The 18,749-nt window shown below is 30.0% G+C and overlaps 2 protein-coding genes across 2 annotated transcripts; one reads left to right on the forward strand and one right to left on the reverse strand.

Annotated features, from left to right (window-relative positions):
• Positions 1-690: 690 nt before the first annotated feature.
• On the reverse strand, positions 691-8,264 carry LOTGIDRAFT_238189 (hypothetical protein). The gene is made up of 16 exons (XM_009049353.1): positions 8,020-8,264; positions 7,561-7,698; positions 6,868-7,100; positions 6,572-6,654; positions 6,184-6,308; positions 5,574-5,802; positions 5,294-5,351; positions 4,895-4,996; positions 4,307-4,582; positions 3,771-4,045; positions 3,310-3,433; positions 2,831-3,027; positions 2,468-2,587; positions 1,878-2,025; positions 1,478-1,598; positions 691-1,188 (listed from the first exon to the last, which is right to left on the reverse strand). Exons 3-16 carry the CDS (start codon positions 7,069-7,071, stop codon positions 977-979), a joined length of 2,274 nt encoding a protein of 757 aa, XP_009047601.1. The 5' UTR covers positions 7,072-7,100; positions 7,561-7,698; positions 8,020-8,264; the 3' UTR covers positions 691-976.
• A 581-nt stretch (positions 8,265-8,845) lies between these two features.
• LOTGIDRAFT_172469 (hypothetical protein) lies at positions 8,846-18,736 on the forward strand (the record flags this gene model as incomplete). Its single annotated transcript, XM_009049354.1, has 24 exons — positions 8,846-8,893; positions 9,521-9,631; positions 10,180-10,271; positions 10,761-10,808; positions 11,765-11,828; positions 11,981-12,037; positions 12,173-12,253; positions 12,467-12,568; positions 12,698-12,791; positions 13,018-13,124; positions 13,280-13,338; positions 13,455-13,515; positions 13,642-13,722; positions 13,944-14,036; positions 14,419-14,526; positions 14,872-14,959; positions 15,448-15,592; positions 15,915-16,107; positions 16,329-16,442; positions 16,666-16,824; positions 17,165-17,290; positions 17,585-17,723; positions 18,015-18,091; positions 18,464-18,736. The coding sequence occupies 24 exons, from the start codon at positions 8,846-8,848 to the stop codon at positions 18,734-18,736; spliced, it is 2,520 nt and encodes an 839-aa protein (XP_009047602.1).
• Between the last annotated feature and the right edge of the window lie 13 nt (positions 18,737-18,749).

Raw genomic sequence — 18,749 nt, forward strand, 5'->3', positions numbered from 1 at the left:
CCAGGGGTTTGTTTCTATATTTTCTTTTGTGTGTGTTATCTGGAGTAATTTTGTATAAATTCATCAACAAGTTGAGAATAAGGGAGTTATTGTTGATTATGTAAATGATATGTAAATTATGTATAATGATATTTATAGTAATATTATCTCAGTGCAATGTGTGGAACTTTTAATCAAAATATATTGATTCATGTAGCTTTTAAAATTGAACGATTAAGTAGATGGAAATTAGTTGGCCAGTTAACCTTTAAAAGTGTGTGTTCATTTAAATGTGTGTTGAAAACAGATCATTTTCAGAGTCAATATCAATTGTCTTGAACTTAAAAAAAATAGTGGAAGTGAGAATCTAAATACTTGCTGAAATTGAACTATATCAGCTGAGAAAGAATATATTTAGAGAACTCTATCCCTTTAAGATGCAAGTCTAAGGTTTCAAAATGGTGGAAAAAATGGAAATGGATAGACAAAAAGACACCTGGCCAAAAAACAAAACCGGTATAAAGTCGTAGCGATCTCCTGGAGAGATCCTTTGTATATAATTTTTCATAAACCAGATAACTGTTTTAAGGCATTATAAAAGTAAATTTTGTATATATTGTATAATAGAATCACTTCCTCAACATCAAGGTCCTGGTGCTCACCATAATTGTATATTATATAGTGTACATATACATAAATAAAAATACTAGCAATATTTCATACTGCTTTTATTTCTTACATAATAATTTTAGTCCAGTGTCACAAATGAGGTTAGAGAAAACGATATCACAGAACTTTATTTCAACTAACTGATAATCTGTATAGCCTTTCAGTGTTCACTGAGCAAGACCACATTCATCTGAAACTGCTTAACAAAGCCTCTTCTCAAAAATAAGGGTGATTCAGGAATGGTATTCCACCAGATGTAACAACACTTCTAAAATGTCATCCAAACTGCATGTATTTTATAAGATGGCATGATTATGAATGTCCAACATCAGAAAGCATTAATTGTCATTCTACTTAATGTAGGGTATTGTTGGTCTAATTGTTTAAATTGAAAAGCACATTTATTCCTCTCAGCCAGATTACCTATATCATTATACAGTCTAGCTTGATAATATATACAGTCTTTAACTCTCTGTTGAGCTTCCACTCTCTTAAATAGATCTATTACTGTGTCCATCATTGATATACCTGACAGTAATACTGAAAAAAAAAATTATTCCTTCATATTAGTAATAGTAATGTAGGCACAAAATTTAGCAATACATTGGATGTTCTTTGAAAATATTTTTGAAATAAGCGTGTAGTCCTTGAAATTCCATGTTGTATGGCGTCCATATAGCTGCCTGTAAATATGTAAGGACCTTTGAGATAGTCATGTGATTAAATACTTAGATTAAAGTGAATTCATAACTAAACATTGAAATGGCACAAATCAATGATCAATGTCTCTCAATGATAGAATTCCAGCTAAAAAATAATGGCCACCTACCTGAATTTCTCTGATCTTCTATTTTATTGTTTATATTAGCTACTCTACATCGACAATAACAATATAATGTTCTAGCTTGATCATATAGACTACCATGAGTTAGAATTGTTAACATATACTTCTCTAATAATAATATAGCTTGTTTATCTATGTTTGGTTTGAACCTTGAATCTCCAGATCCGGGAGAGCAAATGATTTTGCATTCTGGTTTCCAAAGATCTGAAAGCCACATTAGATGAAATTAATTTCAGTTTTTAATATTAATCAAATTATAAAAAAGACAAATGTTATATTCAAATGCAGAATGAACTATATCCACACTGGTGAAATTGGTACTGAATTCATTGAGCTATATCAGGTGATGATTTTGACTATAAGGAAATAGGACAACTAGACAAACCTGAATAAAAGCTAACTGTATTGATGCTATGGCTACAAAATAGCTCATATGATGACTTTTAGCCTTAGTTATACAGTCTAGTATATGGTTCAAACCTGTGGTATGATTTCCTGTATTCATACATAGTTGAGACATTGCCATCAAAACTCTGAAATAAAATAAATAATATCTTAATTTCTCAAATAAACTCAAATGTAAACAGATATTTAATTCCAGAAGAATAGTAAAAATTTCATATCTTTTTTTTGCAAGAATGAGAATATGTGCAAATTGTGTTGAAACATAATGTGCTCTGTAATTAAAGTGTTGTATGACATATTCCTGTGTGTTTTTGCTATATGTGTTCTCTGTCTCTAAAAGTCCTTTAAATCTTATTTGTAATAGTAATGCAATACTATTCTCCCTTTTCTTAAAACTATTTACAAATGCAAAGCATGAACTTTTCATAAACAAAATCTAAGAAAATCAAGCATTTCAGTATTTCATTCATCCAACTTGTTGTACCCAAGTTAGAGATACTATCTAAACATTGGAGTACTCAGAGCAGTAAACATGTATTCATGAACACAGATTCCTTCTTTGATACATACCTACATTGAAAATGTAAATCTTGTCCATCTATTGTTTGATTATTACAAGCTTCTAGTAAATCATTTAATTGTTTATAAGCACTAGTCGTTTCACCTCTCTCACATAATAATAATGCATTTCTAAAATACAAAAACAATTAATCATACATGAAATATTATTCAGACAGATCCACTAGCCTATAATAAAAAAAAAGATTAACAACACTTGCCATAAAAGAGATATATATCCAAGTCAAATTGAGCTATTTTGATACTTTTTCTTGTCTTTCTTTATCATTTTTAGTTCTTCTAAAAAGTACTAATGTCAAAATCCTCCCCACACCCTTAAACCATAGTACAGTTATAGAATATATTGGTACTCACCTTAATTTAGCCTCCTGTTCATCAACAACTCTAAGATTAACAACAGCCTGTTCAGCTAGGTTAAATTTCCTATTATATAACATCTTATCAAATGTTATTTGTTGTTCATAATTCATCCAATGATGGCTGTATTGAGAATTTACTGGAAATCTTAATTTAGCATGATTTAACAAATCTGTTGCTATTTGATACTGACCCTATAATGAGAAATGTGTCTGGGTATAACATGATGTTTAATGGAATTTTGGGACAGCAAAACCCAAAGTAGTGCAATAAGGAGGCCTTTTTGGGTTTCGCAATCCCACAATGTGTTAAGTTAATTTATACAGTTATACAATTGTTAAATTTTTCAGTTATCTTCAATAAATACTAATAGCAATTCATACAGAAACCAACAAAGTTCTGAAAATCAACATCATATCTAGTGGTCTTATAAAGATAATAGGAAAATTTCTTTCAAGATATAACTAGGTACAAACCCTTTCTGCATGTTTCTGAGCTAAATTACATAAAGCAATACAACTCAATTCTGTATTATGAGATATGCCACTTTCTAGATTGTCTAAACTTAAGACCAATAAACTACACATAGTTGACAGCTCACTGGAAATATAATGGATCTGTATTAGTGTAAAAGTTCAATTTCAACTAGCACAATAAAGCTACATTTAGACACTGTACAATGAGAGAATATCTCTGTGTGATGGGTTATTATATTTTGTTACTTGCAAGAGAATCAGATGTTAAATTTTGCTTCATAAAATGATACAAATAGTTTTATGAGCTCTATTAGCTGGTTTACAAAATATTAATGCAACTGTCTTCCTTTCATGCAAATTGTTAGAAAGTAGACACTGTTTAATGGACAATTCACAAGCTTCTAAAACTAAGAGTTGAGGTTAAAATTTATAAGCTTTGTCATAAAGAATCTACAAGTTACCTTTTACCAAATATATGCCATAAAGAAGCTTTCTGTGTGTAACTTATATGTACCATACCAGACAAGAAGTTTTCACAATTTAAACTATCACTGTATTGTAGGTATTGAAATACATTGGCTGGTTTATTAAAAACAAAGGCATTATGTCTAGCTAGAACTTGTACACCCAATGATGTTAAATAAGGTAATGCTAAATCTTCACTTTTAGCAATAGATTTCTCTATTAGATGTGACATAGCAGCTACACCTTGTTCACCAAATCTTTGTAACCATGACTACAAAATAGAAATGAGCAAAACTAGTCTCCCAATCCATATCCATACAAAACCTTTGAGGGAATCAAAAAGAGGATTTCTAATGTGGACACAGGCTTCTATTTGCAAAATTCCATTGCAATTACAGGAATCACAGACATCAGACTTCATCAAGCCAAATCCAAATTCTAGATATATTGCAAAATTTAACAATGTTGACAAAAATAAACCATATATGCAATGTATCAAAAGGCTATCAGTGAAATAGAATTGATTACTTACCAAGGCATGCTGTAAACAAATATTATCATTAGCTTCTTGAGCTATATGTATAGCTTCAATTAAGGATGCCATAGCTTCTCCATGGTGACCAAATCGAAAATGTAATGCTGCTAAATTCAAAGCTGCATAGCGCCTGGTTAACTCTTCTTTATCTTTAGAAGTGGAGGTAGATTCAGTGCCTGTTAATTTACTATTTCTATCATAATAATGATATAGATTGTGGACTGCTGTACAATATTCTTTTACTCGTAAACTATTTAAATAACTCAGAAAATGCTGAAATAAATATCATTTATCACTCAGTTGTAAGCGGTGAAAGTCAATATATATTCACTCTATGATTTCAAACCCTTATCTGAGTCAGAAGACATATTAAACTAAGTGGTAAGGAAATGCTGCATTGGGAATGTGTAAGTTTAGTAACACTCCTAAGTCAAGCACTGGCCAAGGTCACACATCAAATTAATAAGGTAAGGTTGAATAGTTTGAATGTGTGCACAGTAGGTATATTCCCTGAGGAGAGGTGAAAATAACATTCAATCTTATGACTCATCTATAAAGCAATTCAACAATCTGACTATGACTTACTGCCTCAGCTAAATCTTTGTTAGATTTTAATATATCTAATATCTTCTCTTGTAGTTTAGATGGTGATAGTGCTTTATTTTCATTCTGATGTAACAACAAGGCCTGAAATATCAATGCACATTCAAGATGTTAACATATCAAGGAGAAAAAATGTCAATGTAAAATAATTTCAAAAATTATATTCAACCTTTTACCTTATTGCAAACAGAACAGCATGAGAAGAGTAATATAGAGATATGGTGTATGAAGCAATGACTGATAATATCACAATATTTATGTGTAGTTATATCCCCATAACAAGAGGAAACTTAAAAATAATCACACATCAATACATAAGATAGAGATTTGAAATGGCTTCACATTGGCATAAAATTATGTAATGTCTATCGATAGTCATACCTGTTGTGCTATAAAATATTCAGCTTGTTTTTGGGAATAAAAACCACCAACACCACTGCTGAAAAAAAAAAAAAAGACCACAGTAATGATCTACAATCAGTAGAAAGCGTTTTCATGTAAACAATACAGGAACAAAGGTAAACCAATTTATAGAGGGCTCATATTGAAGCACAGACAAACAAAAACTGTACTGTGCCAACTTTTTCATCCCATCGGATGACTAAAAAAAATTTCAATTAACTTCAACTCCTTAAGAAATTCTAAAAAAACTGACACTTACTCTGAGATTTGTAGTCCTTCAAATGTCTGTGCTAGACAGCTTTTTGTCAGTGGTGCACCAGCCCCTGACAGGCTCATTACAGAATCTGTCAGAGATTTTCCTAGATCAGTCTCAGGTTCAATATTAGGGAAATATAACTCATAATAGTATTTATTTTTTTCTAAGAATCTTATAACTTGACTAAATGATAATTTATTATATGCAAGTAACATTCTTCTTATAAAAAATCCTGAAATATACAACAGTACAATTTGTCATTTGCTTAACAATTTTTTTTCTTGTTAAGTCATTTGGGTCTTATGTGTTTGATTATTAATCATTAATTGCTCTCCATGGGTGAAGATACCAGTTAGAAAAGCTATAGTTCTTCTAAGATGTTGTTTTGGATTTTCGGGTTTCTTTTTTGACCATTAGTGCTTAGTTTGTTGATAGTGATCAAAAGGGCAAAAATAAAATTTTGTGTTCAATGAATAAGTACCTTATTCAATAAAACCACATTCCTGATTATTCTTAATAGTGAAAAGTGTATCAACCATCAAATGCAACTTGAACAGAAGTATTAAAAAAAAATATAAAAGAAATATTACATCATGTTCATGTTTTTACATACCTACAACACTGTTTTTACTTATGACAGCTTCAATAGTTTCATTAGAATCAGAGAAGACTAAATTAATAATACTATTAAAAAATTCTCTAACAGTTGGTAGGCCGTCATCATGTATTTCTTTTAATCTGAAAAAATAACACATTTAATATTAGGAATCACAAATTCAAAAGAAGAAATGGCACATTTTTAGCTTTCTTTGGTGATACCCAAAAAAACTACGTACACCATATTTTGCAACTCCAGAAAGATAAAGTGAAATAGGAATGAAATAGGTATGAAAACATCAATTTAACAATACCACTACCAAATGCAGTTGTCCTTTCATTTCCGTTCTAGGTTTCTGTAATTTTACAAAAGTTTAAGTGGGAATGTAACACTGAAAACTCACTTTTCAAAGAATGCATCAAAGAGAGCTGGCTTGATAATTCCTTGTAATTTCATTCTTAATTCTTTTAACTCTATATCAGAACCCTGGAGTTATTCCATTTTCCATTAGTTCATATTATTTGAATAAAAGCATTTAATAGAAATTGAATAAATATAAAATTTTACAACAAAAATACAAATAAAAAAAATATGCAGTCACGAAATTCAGTATAAAGAATAAACATATCTTAAAATGAATTTTTGGATCTAAAGGTTAAGTTTTCTTATCACAAATGAACTATTCTGTTATCATAGTACCTGTAAAAGCTCTAACAGAGTCAGCATAAAATCTCTCTGTTCTTTTTCTGTAAAGTAGACAACATCTTCAATGTCTTCATCTGGTATTTTACCTCTTAATAACTGATATTTATGTATCAGTACCAACAGAGATAGTTTATGTGGTGTTACTTGTTCTTTTAATGGTTGACGACCATATGTATTGAATGTAAACAGATCACTCATTGTGATTCTTTATCAGATGAGACAGTAATCTGCGTAAAAAATATAATGATAAGAACTATTAATCTAGGTCTCAAAATACTTAACAGAATAACCTTACTATTTTTGAATTGAATTAAACTTTTATTTCCATGTCCTAATCCAGGTTTACACATGGAACAATGGATCACAAAAATAGTTAAATATTACTGTTAAATAATTAGTTGTATGTATCAGTTTAATATTACTTTTTTTTTTTATCTCTCTGTTTGATGTAGATTCTGCCAACATCTGTGAATTTAAAGCTACCATGATTTGATATAGGTGGAATCAATTTTTCAAAAGAAAAAATGAAGTTTGGCAGTCCACAATGTCATTTACTTCTAGCATCTTTAACAATACTTGTTATAGAAAATGCTAACCACCAATCAAATGACAATTCCAGGTAAGACAATTCCCAGGTCTTCCAATCAATACCTGTTATCATAACCAAACTGACTACTATGCAATTACCTTTAACAAGAATAACGTTGATCACATTGATTTTTGAAGAATAAAGCTGACCCACACTGGCAACAGTACCATTATACCATCTAATTGATCCTGTTCTTACTACAAATAGTAGTTGTCTACCAACAACATAGATAGTAGCTGGAAATGAAATTTAACTTGTGATCTACCAACCAACCAATCATTGAAAAAGAAAGACCGACAAGCAAACTCGTTTTTAAATGAAAAAAAAAATAATTCGGTATTTGGCTTATTGAAACATGGTAGCTTTAAAAGTTCAATCTATAAAGATTGTCTACAATAGACTCAAATGGTCTTTTTCGTGAATTTAAGCTTAAGTTTGAATATATATTACAATCTGTGGGATGGCTCCTTTTACTATAAATCGTGTTTCGGATATCGCCACCAACGCTTAGTTCGTACTCGTAGGCTAATATTAAAAATATTCAATTACCCAATTACCAGTATTATAGTTTCAAAATGCCGCCATGATTGTTTCACTTGGTTAGAAACACTTGTTGTCCGAGATATTTAAACATCTAGTAAGTACCTAATTGGCTATGACAGGCTTTTACCACGAGAATGTAGCATCAAATTTATGAACTATTTATAAGTAACCCTTTAAAACTAGTAAATATTTGCTATTTTAGGCGTATATTAATATTATCTTTTAAGGGGAATCAAAACAGTTTTTTTCGCCAATCAACTTCACCTATTTTTTTTTTTCAAAGGAGGATGGTGTGAACCGCAGACAATTGGATTAAAATGGATCGCAAAATCTTTTCACCAAAATAGGCTGAAAATAGAATGAATGAATGAATGAGAATGAATCAGTCATTAAATTGACACAGGGGTCTCAAATACAATAGTTATAATAGTAGACGGTTAGCTGAACGCTATCTCTATACTTGAGGCACTGGATCTATAACATAATATATTTCTCTCTTGTGATCCGTCTTCGTCTTCCTTCTTTCCACAGAAAAAAACTGACAACTACTTGATTTTCTCTCATATGTCGACCAACAATATATACGTTTCGGTTTTTATTGGTTCCGACTTTTGACAAAACCTCGAATAGGGAGTCAAGACCGCATATTACATACACCAATATTAAAATTCCCTTGCCCTTAATACAGTTAATTGTGTGACCGTTTAGAAGATTAGCTTAATGCCTTATTCTTTATATTTTCAATTCAAATTAGGGATATTTTAACTAATTTTTTTTATTTATTTTCCTCGGTGCTAGAAGCTTGCGTGTCAGGGTGCGTGCGCATGTCATGGATCGAAAATGGCAGACAGCTCTAAAAAGGAAAAGATAGCGGCTGCTAAAAAGAAGGTAATTTGTCAACTTAGAAGTTATCTGCAGAATGAACACCCTGGTTACATCAAGTCATTGACAAATTCCCATCGAATTTTTTTTTGCATCAGATACTTTAGTAAATAGTTCTACAAGAGCGAGCACCTGGCCGGCTCAGGATTCAGTTATTCTGACAGTGACATCATTCTGTTATGGCTATGCTTGTTATTATAACCAGCCTATATCATAGGCCTATATAACCTATGTTATGACTCTTTACCTTACAATATTATTCTCACTACCTCATATTAGTATTACATTCAGTCTCTGAATGTGGGAGCAAAGAAATATCTGTTAACCAAAACAGTGATACTGATAGCCTAGATCAAACTGTTTTGTAAAACAATTTTGAGCTTTCAGCTCTTTAACATTTTTTATTTATTGCACACAAGGAACATTACTTATAAGATATATTTTCATTTATCTGCCAAATAAATGTGACAGTGATATGTCAGGCCAAACATGCAATTTAAAGTAATTGAGTATTTCGCACCTGAGACTGAGAGAATAAATTATATTCTGAGCTCACTGTGTTTCATAAAGACAAGTAATGAACTTCTTGATTTTCGTTAAATACTGTATTCTCACTTTTTTTCAATTTTCTAGTTGAAACAGTTTCAACAGAAGGGAAGTAAAACTACGGCTCCTAAGAAAGCTAAAACATCAGATATTAAAGATAGGGAGGTTGATACCAGTGTTAATTTGAAAGCAGAAGAGGTAATATTCCATTTGAAACAAAACAACAACAAAATCATTAAAGAAACATAAACTTTGGTACTGCATTTGTATAATCATTAATTTTCCATCTTTAAGGCATGGTTGTGATCCCTTTGAATGCAAAAGAGCATTACTTTTGCATGTCACATTACTTAAAGATGGGTTTCCTTAATTTTTAGTGTTAAAATAAGCAAACTATTTGATTAATTGGGGTTTCAAATGAATCCTCATTCATTCTTAATCATATCATTATGTCTTTACTGCATATAGTTAAGAGTTTTAACCAATCATAAATATGTATGTAGAGTCTGGATAAACAAAAAAAGACTTTTTGACCTTTCCATTCACTCATGGGAATTCTGCTTGCTCTTCTAATTAAGCTAATTATGAATTAATTATGGACATGTGAGACAAACTTGTATTTTTCCAAGTCATTAGAACACCTCTACTTTCTGTATGAATGAATTTAAAGTTTTGTCTAACAAAATTGTTAGTGATTTTTGTCCTGTAGATGGTAAAGTATGATATCAAATTGTTACATCTTGTAGGAAATAAAGCCTAAAAACACTGTCAAACCTGAAAACGGAACACAGAATTCTCCTCCTGAAAGACTCCAGGCTTATGAAGATCAGCATAACAGGTATGTATATTCTGGATAAGATTTCTACCAAGGGTGTAAGGGTTTTTTTGTTGTAAATTTCATTGCATGTTCTATTAGCTTTTAGGCCTATAACACTCATATCGAAAAAGTGCATTTCGGCTAATCAAGAAGAAATGCAAGTAAAATATAGAATAATCTGCCTTGACCCTTAATATTGATTATACTGATTATAATTTTGATAGATTTTTTTCTAAATTGGGTGCAATGTAGATATGGGCACACCTATTTTCTATAATTCATTTTCACGAAACTTTGTATAACTTCCTTTTTTACAAAATATGCATGCTGAGATATCTTCTGAAATATAACTGGTTCTAAGAGTAAGAAATTGTTTTCCCAAAATTGGTTAAACTAGACATTTTACCAAAACAGGTAGTTTTTTCTCCAATACTTGAGTCTTGATTAGGTTAATTGTTATATGTCAATATTTTTTTTGTCATTGATAAAAAGCTTATGTTTTTCTTTTAGCTATTCTGTTTCTGAGACAAAACAATTTAATTGGTTTGATCCAACAAGGTAGAATTTATAATGATGTTAAATGCTAGTTGTCTCGTTATATGTAGAATAACTTTTTATTTCATTTATTTCTTTATTTTTTGTTTTGTTCATGTTTTTACTAATTGTGACATAGAATCTGTTGTCAGAATTATCAGACTTTTTTTGACAATTATTAACAGTTGTGGTATTGTATTGATATATGTCAAACAAGGTTATTATATAGTCAAATAAAATTATTAGTTACATTCCTGACAACATTCCCTTATTTGAAGTATATAGTAATAGTCTCTTCTCTTCTGTTGTATACATAGCTTGTTTTTCATTAGTGTACATCAATATATGTTTATGAATTAATTTGCTTTTAGATAATTTATTTTATGTTCAGTTACTCATAATTACAAGTGGCTTGTTATTAGTTTTATCTTTTCCTATAGTCTTTATTTCGGTCTGTATATGATATACAACTAACTTTATCACTAACTACTGAATGATTTGTAACTAATACTCTAAACTTTATGATTAGTACTAGTTTATTATGCCTGATATATATTTTTATGAACCATTATATAATTTGCATTTGAAATCAGTATTTAATCTAAATCTGAAATAATATTTCAATTTGTTGACCCAATGGTTTCAAAAATGTAAGGAGACTTCAACTGAAGTACCGTAGCTCAAAGAGTTATTGTTAGTACAATATTGGCATAATTTAATGGTTTTCTTTATATGTCATATGTTCTTTTAAATCACTTACTACTATTACTTTTGGTATTTGATCTAATTTTTTAAAGCACAGAACAGAACTTAAGACTCACAGGTTAAACATTATAAATGTTGTAGGGATCACAGTTATGTTAAAACAAATCTTCATGTTACATGATAAAAATACCATTCAATATGAATGAATTCATTCTCCAAATATAGTTAAATCTCAATAACTTGCCTCAAATAATATTATTAATATCTTCTTACAGAACTACAGCTTCTACAGAAAGTTTACATCAACTATCACAACAAATAAATGGTCTCTTAGCAGAGGTATGATTTGACATTTTTGAAACTTTAAGATTTATGTGAATATTGCCCAAGTAAGAGATATTTCTGTTATACTGTTAAATTCTTTGAAGATGTCAGTTCCTTAATACTAAACTTCATTCTGTCCTTACCAAATATGTTTGTATCTATTGTAGTCTCAAACCCATATGAATGGTGATGATGATAATAATTCTAGTATAGCTGAACTAGAGGTGGGTAAATTATCTCAACAGAATATTCTAACATAGGGAATATAATGGCATCCTCCTTCTAGTTTGAATTTGTGCTAAACTAATGTCAAAAACATAGTATTATGTGAGTAATATTTTATTGAACTTTAATTTTAGAAAAGAAATCAAGAATTAGCAGCGTTGTTAGAAAAACATTCACAAGCTAATGAACAGTTAAATAGTCAACTACAACAAACAGTAAGTTTTCTTACTCTTTATTCCTTGTAATTATTCTTTCTTATTCTGAATTCTTTTATTACAAATCATTGGTAGTGTACATGTAGTTGCACTAATCATATGTGTCATGCGATCTATCAAGTTGAACATGATACAAACCCAAGATTGAAATTATAGAGTTAATATATATATACTTCATATAGCCATAAAATTGAACTTCATATTCTTTTACAGAAATCATATTCTCAAAACCTACAGAATCAGTTGGACCAAGAAAGAAATAATTTTGATGATAGGTATAAAAAGGAAATAGGAACTTTAAAGGAACAGTTGCAGGTAATTATATAATTTTCTTTTTTGACTGACTTTTGATTGGTGTTTTTGATTGAAGTCATAAGAATATGAATGATCAATTACAGTCAGTTATTTAGCAATGATTAAAAAGAGTAATTGTATCAATTTCAGGTTCATATACAAACAATTGGTATATTAGTAGCTGAAAAAACTGAATTACAATCTCAACTAGGTCAATCTCAACGTATCTCAGAACAAAGATTACGTAAGTAATTGTATTCTTAACAGCATTTCTGGGTAAACCAGTTTTATTAGGTTGAAATGAATTGAAATGATGCCTTTATCAAGTGTCCATAAACTCTTCTAATGGTTAGGAATGAAAATCACTAAACCCTTACACTATTTACAGTATTTTGATGCATTTGTTCATCAAGTTGACTCCATTATCAATAAATAATTTATGTTTATCTTGAGCATCAATTATTTTACAGAGGAATTAGAAGAAACCAGTGGTAGATTAAAAGCTTCAAGACAGAAAGTTAGTGACTTGGAGAAAAATGTTTCCTCATCAACCCAGTCAAGTCATCAACATGAGAAGGTCAGTGTTAGAGTGAGATGAGAATAGAATTCCCAAGAAAGCACTGGCCTAGGTCATGATCGGTTTTATTTGATGAATAAGATGAGTTAAAAATATTGTAACATGTGAAAGTCTATGTATTGATACATTATTGAAATTTTTATTATATTTTTCAGATAAGTAGAGAAACATCTAAAGAGGTTGACAGATTAAAATTAGAACTTTACAAAGCAAAGTAAGTTATCCCAAAAAGGGTGTATTTATATCCTGGTCAAATCTCTTTACAAACGGTATATGCATGAAAGTTGATCAAATCCATTTTAATTTTATGCCTTATGACCTTTTTTTCAGTAAATCAAAAGAAGAATTTCAGCAACAAGTTTCAGAATTAAAAGAAAAACTCACATTTAAGGTTAGAATTTAGTTATTCGATAGTCTAGATATTTGATTGACCCATGTACAGAAAAAGAAATCTTTTTTTTTTTTAAAGTTTGATTTGTGAAAGACTTTGCTAAAATAATGGTTAATTGTATTACAGACATCAGAGTGTAGTGGACTAGATCAAAGTGTATCAGATCTGAAGAAGAAACTAGAAATGGCAGAACTATATGCACACCAGGTAAATGTTTGATATTGGTAAATTTGAATTAATAGAAGTTTTTTGAATTTTAGCTTTGAGGATCCCCACTCTTTTCTTCAGCTAAAAATGAAAGATTACAAAATGTTGTTCTTGTGTTACATGAATAGATCATAGAGTTTCACATATTTTACACAATAATTTAGTATTATGGATATCTTTCATCTTAATAATAATATATATACATTCTTGATTATTTATAGTTATCTAGTGAAAGTGAAAATTCACAAGAAACTGTACAGATATTAGCACAATTACAACAAGAGAAGGGTGATCTCTTAATCAAAATACAACAAGTAAGTCAACATTTATGATAATAATCTTTCCTTCTCTAGTATTTTATAGAGCTGAACTTTATAGGCGTTTTCTGTTGGCCGATATGATTTGGTTTCGATTAGATTAGCAGTGGTCTACAAATGCGGTTAGGATGATTGGCCTAATCAGTTAATGTGAACTTTCTCACAAATGTAATGATTAGCCTAAACTTCCTGTATCACAAATGCACAAAATAGCTAATCTATCAAATCGAATCGGCCCACAAAAACGTCTCAAGTATAATTTACTTTGTACATGATTTACCAAAGGTGTCAAAATCAGGCAATGCTGAACCCTTTCACCATGATATAAGTATGATTATTAGTAATAGTTGTTAACACTATATGGTGTATATAATTACAGTATGAAGAAACATTCCAGAAGATGAGTGAAGAGAGAGATCAGATATCTGATCAATATCAACAATATGTTACACAGATACAAAGACAGGCTGAAGACCAACAACAACAGGTATTTTATTATTACTCCTGTATATAATTGATTTTAGACTGATTTCTTAATTCATATGCAGACACTGAAATTATCTTGACTAAGGCAAGGGATGAATTGAAAACTCTGAACTGGTCAGCCGGTAAATTCATCTAATTGAGCCATCTATGTACATAACATCTTATTCTTACAAGGTCAAACTGCCAGCTCTTCCATTGTGTTTTAGCATTCTCATGTGTAATTCTTACCAATGAGTAGATTAATAACTTAATAACTAGACACTTACTTCTGAAGTTCTATGAACTGCTGAAACTGATCTCTATCAGTTAGAAAGCTCTTTAAGATGCTGTTCTTATTCTTCACCAGGTAACTAGTTTAGCTGATGAAAGAAGTAAACTATTAACAAGACAACATGATTTAGAAACTATTGTTCATGAATTACAACAGAAATTATGTAAGTGTCTCTCAGAGTGCTGACAAACTTTTAATATTCCTGATAATAGCACTATAAAGTTTTTCTCCTGAAAATTGTTATAGTATGATCATTATATGAAATAAGATGTACTGTTTCTGTTGTTAATAAGATTTGTGGGAATAGTCTTAACTGTAGTCAATGGAATTTATATTTTTAGAAATTGTAAACTAGATCTCCATTTCATAAATTTTGTATTTGAAATACAGTTTGAGAACACAAGATGAGCTCTTGTCAATAGGAATAGTTTATTTTCCATTATGGTTATTAGTATATTTGTATTAAAGGGATTGTAAAGATATTTTCTTAAAATTTATGTCTATTGGGGACACTGATAGTATCAATTTGCATCATTCCAATTCTCAATCAGACGCCTGTGGCTCACATAACTCAAAAAATTTACACAACCTCTTTACAATCCCTTTAAGTAATAAATCTTGTGTAAAAGGAATAAATTGCTTGTGTTTCAGTAAATGTTGATGAACAACAACAACAAGCTCCAGTAGAAGTTGATGTTTCACAATTTTTAGATGAAATCTCTCAATTAAAAGCTGAACAACAAGATTTAAAGACTAGACATGAAGCTCAAATACGAGATAATGCACAGTTGAGTAGGTAAGCATCAAGTGGCATCCAATTCATGATTATACAGTATTCAGTGCATATCACTGGCTCACTATTTATCATATTTTTACAGTTATTGTTTCTAAAGAGGAAATGCAAGAATTCAAGTGTAGCTTATTGATGGAATATCTCAAGCTTACTTATTTATCTGATTGACAGGACTTCAATTTGTTATTGATGGCTATACATGTACAAGTGAAATAATACAAATTTCAAAAGTTTTCTTGTGATAATAAGATATACATTTTTTGATGTCTATTTAAATTTAATACTTTGTTTCCCTATGAAGAACCATACAATTGACTTTTTTTAGGTTTTTAGAGGAGAAAGAAGAAAGAATTAATGAATTAGAAACAACAGTGAATACATTAGGCGAAGAGGCTGGTGATAAAGCACATCTATTAGAGAGTATCCAGAGTGATAAAACAGCATTAAGTAGAGCTTTAACACAAAATAAAGATCTTAAAAATCAACTTGCTGAACTACAATCTACTTTTGTTAAAATGGTTAGTTTAAGTTTATTTCAACATTTTTTCTTTTGATTAAGAGAAAGTTTTTACAAAAACTCAAGTCAGTGGGATTAAGTCAGTCTTTAAAGAGAATTAATCTATTTTTCTGGCTGATTGTTTTTTAGGAGATTCAAATACGTGGTGGGGAATAATAATACACTTATTTGAATCGCGGAAAAAATGAAAGATAATTTTAAAAATATTGTGAATACTTTCAGAGCAATGATAATATGGAACTATTAACTAAGTTACAATCAGGTGAACATAGTAATGGTGAAATACAGAGTAAATTAGCTCAACAAGAAGATGAATTAACAGATATTAAACAAATAGTAAGTTTACAAATTTTAGAACAATTGGTATTACAATTACTATTTTTAGTAGTTTGACTGATTCAAATGTATAGGATTAGTAACCATTGTATTTTGACTTTGAACAAAGAACTGTAAGAGATTGCTGAAAACTAAAAGTTTACATATTATGATCTAATTTTCTTAAAACCAAACACAAGTTGTCAGTTAGGTTCTAAATCGAAATGTTTATTTGATCTTGCAGGTATCAAGAAAAGACAGTGAAATAAATGATTTAAAGAAACAAATGGAAATGTTAAGGAGGGAAGAATTTCAACAAGAACAGATCAATGATAGATTACAGCATTATGAAGCACAAGCTCAATTAGTTGATACTTTACAAAATGAATTAAGAGCTTCACAGGTAACATTATTTTGTTAAGAAAGATTTGTACTCAATGTCATGAAATTAAACATAACCTTACCTATGCTTTAGGGTTAATCTATGAAATTTACTAATAGATCTTTCAAACATATTTTTTTTTGCCTTCTGCATGTAATTGAGTCAATTTTTTTGAGTTGTTAATTGGGATAATGAAAGTCTATGCAGTGTGCAATGAGGGAATTTTTTAGTTCAGCTGCATAAGCCCAGTCTTAAAATTTTTATAACAGTCAAGGGATCTTCTACATACACAGCCTGTTGCACACAGATCTGTGTTTTTCAGTAAATATTTATATAAACCACTATTATAATTGTAATAAAGGATATGGTAGATGCTTTAACAACACAGAGTAGTGAATTGAGACAGATGTTAATAAAAGCTGCTGAAATACCTAGTAATAATAATGAAGATAAAAATGGTGAAACAGAAACACAGAGAGATCAAGTGGTAAGTAAGAAATCTGGTCCCATTTCCTTCTGTTATTTTGTTATGTTTGTCATTATTTCAACACATGGAGAAAAGACAAGGAAGGATCGACTGAAAGAATGTTCATCATGTACATATCATGTATTACATGTGTGAATCTTATGAAGGTAACTGATTGAAGTATTATTATCTAAAATAGCTCACTAAGAATGATAAAACAGAACTATGGCTAATTCATTGAGATGCTCTTTGTGATGAACTAAAAACTGCCACCATTAAATGTAAAGTAATAATTTGCATTTTTCAATATTTCAGTTGGATTCTCTATCAATGACAATAAAACAACTAGAATCAGAGAGAAATGTATTAATGTCTAATTTAAAAGAACAGAGGGATTTATCAGATAAATTAGGTGTTAAAATATCTGATTTACAAGAAGATGTTCTTAGAAATAGTAAGTTTCTTTTCCATGCAATCTCTCCTTTGTTATGTTTTTTTACATATCCCATATAGAATCTACAATATTTTGAATAGGAATTTTCCTTGCATGTGTTTATTTATATCTTTTATTATTAGTTCTTATTGTTACCCCTATCAGGCATACCTGTTGTAATCATTAAAGCACATTAAACATAATTGAGCTTTGGACATGGTACAGAACTAAGACCGTATATGTCTGTAATATAACATAATTTTTGAGTATAGGAATATACCCATGTGATTAATGTATTATATGTTTATATAGAACAAGATGATGATGATAATGAGAGAGTAGGGAGAGGTGAATTTGAACAGTTAAAAACAGCTATGACAATGATACAGGTCTCTCTTAAGTTTTAAATCTCTTTTTTTTCTACATCAAATCTTTAATTAAAGCTAGAAAGAGTATCTTGTAAAGCCAAAGTAGTGTTTTCTTCTTTCATTTGTCTAATTAAAATTATTGCAGAAAATTTCTTTAAAAGCCCTTTAATAAAGCACTAGTAAGCTTGACTTGATAACATTAAAGGAGCTGTGTGAGTCAGTCAGATGTCAAGTTGTTCAAATGGGACAATATATTGATGCCTTGTGTGCTTTCATTTTTCAAAACACTAAACTAAGCTCATTCGCAAAATACTTTAGGGCATTAGGCATTAGAAATTACTTTAACTGTTTATCAGATAAAATTTTCAATTTTGAACAACTGTATATTTATAGGATAAATACACTAAAGTAATGAAAGATAAAGCTGAATTAACTGATAAAGCTGATCAGTTAGAACATCTAGTAACACAGTTACAAGGTGAAACTGATACAATAGGAGAATATATCTCACTATATCATCATCAACGGGCTTTATTACAACAACGTGAATCACAGAAGAATGAATATATTGGTCATTTAGCTCGTGATAGAGAGGAGTTACAGGTCAGTCATTTAATTCTTACCACCATTCTCTATATAAAAAAAACCTTTAGTGCTGCCATTTGATAAACTATTAACA

The sequence above is a fragment of the Lottia gigantea genome (assembly GCF_000327385.1).
Source record: "Lottia gigantea unplaced genomic scaffold LOTGIsca_134, whole genome shotgun sequence".
NCBI classification, from domain to species: Eukaryota; Metazoa; Mollusca; class Gastropoda; family Lottiidae; genus Lottia; species Lottia gigantea.

Excerpts from the sequence above, each read along its gene's own strand:
- LOTGIDRAFT_238189 (XM_009049353.1), bottom strand. The coding sequence starts at position 7,071 with ATGAGTGATCTGTTTACATTCAATACATATGGTCGTCAACCATTAAAA. Across the intron at positions 4,997-5,293 it reads AATATTTTATAGCACAACAG|GCCTTGTTGTTACATCAGAA; the intron begins GTATGACTATCG and ends TTGATATTTCAG. Across the intron at positions 3,434-3,770 it reads TGGCATATATTTGGTAAAAG|TGAGCTGTCAACTATGTGTA; the intron begins GTAACTTGTAGA and ends TTATATTTCCAG.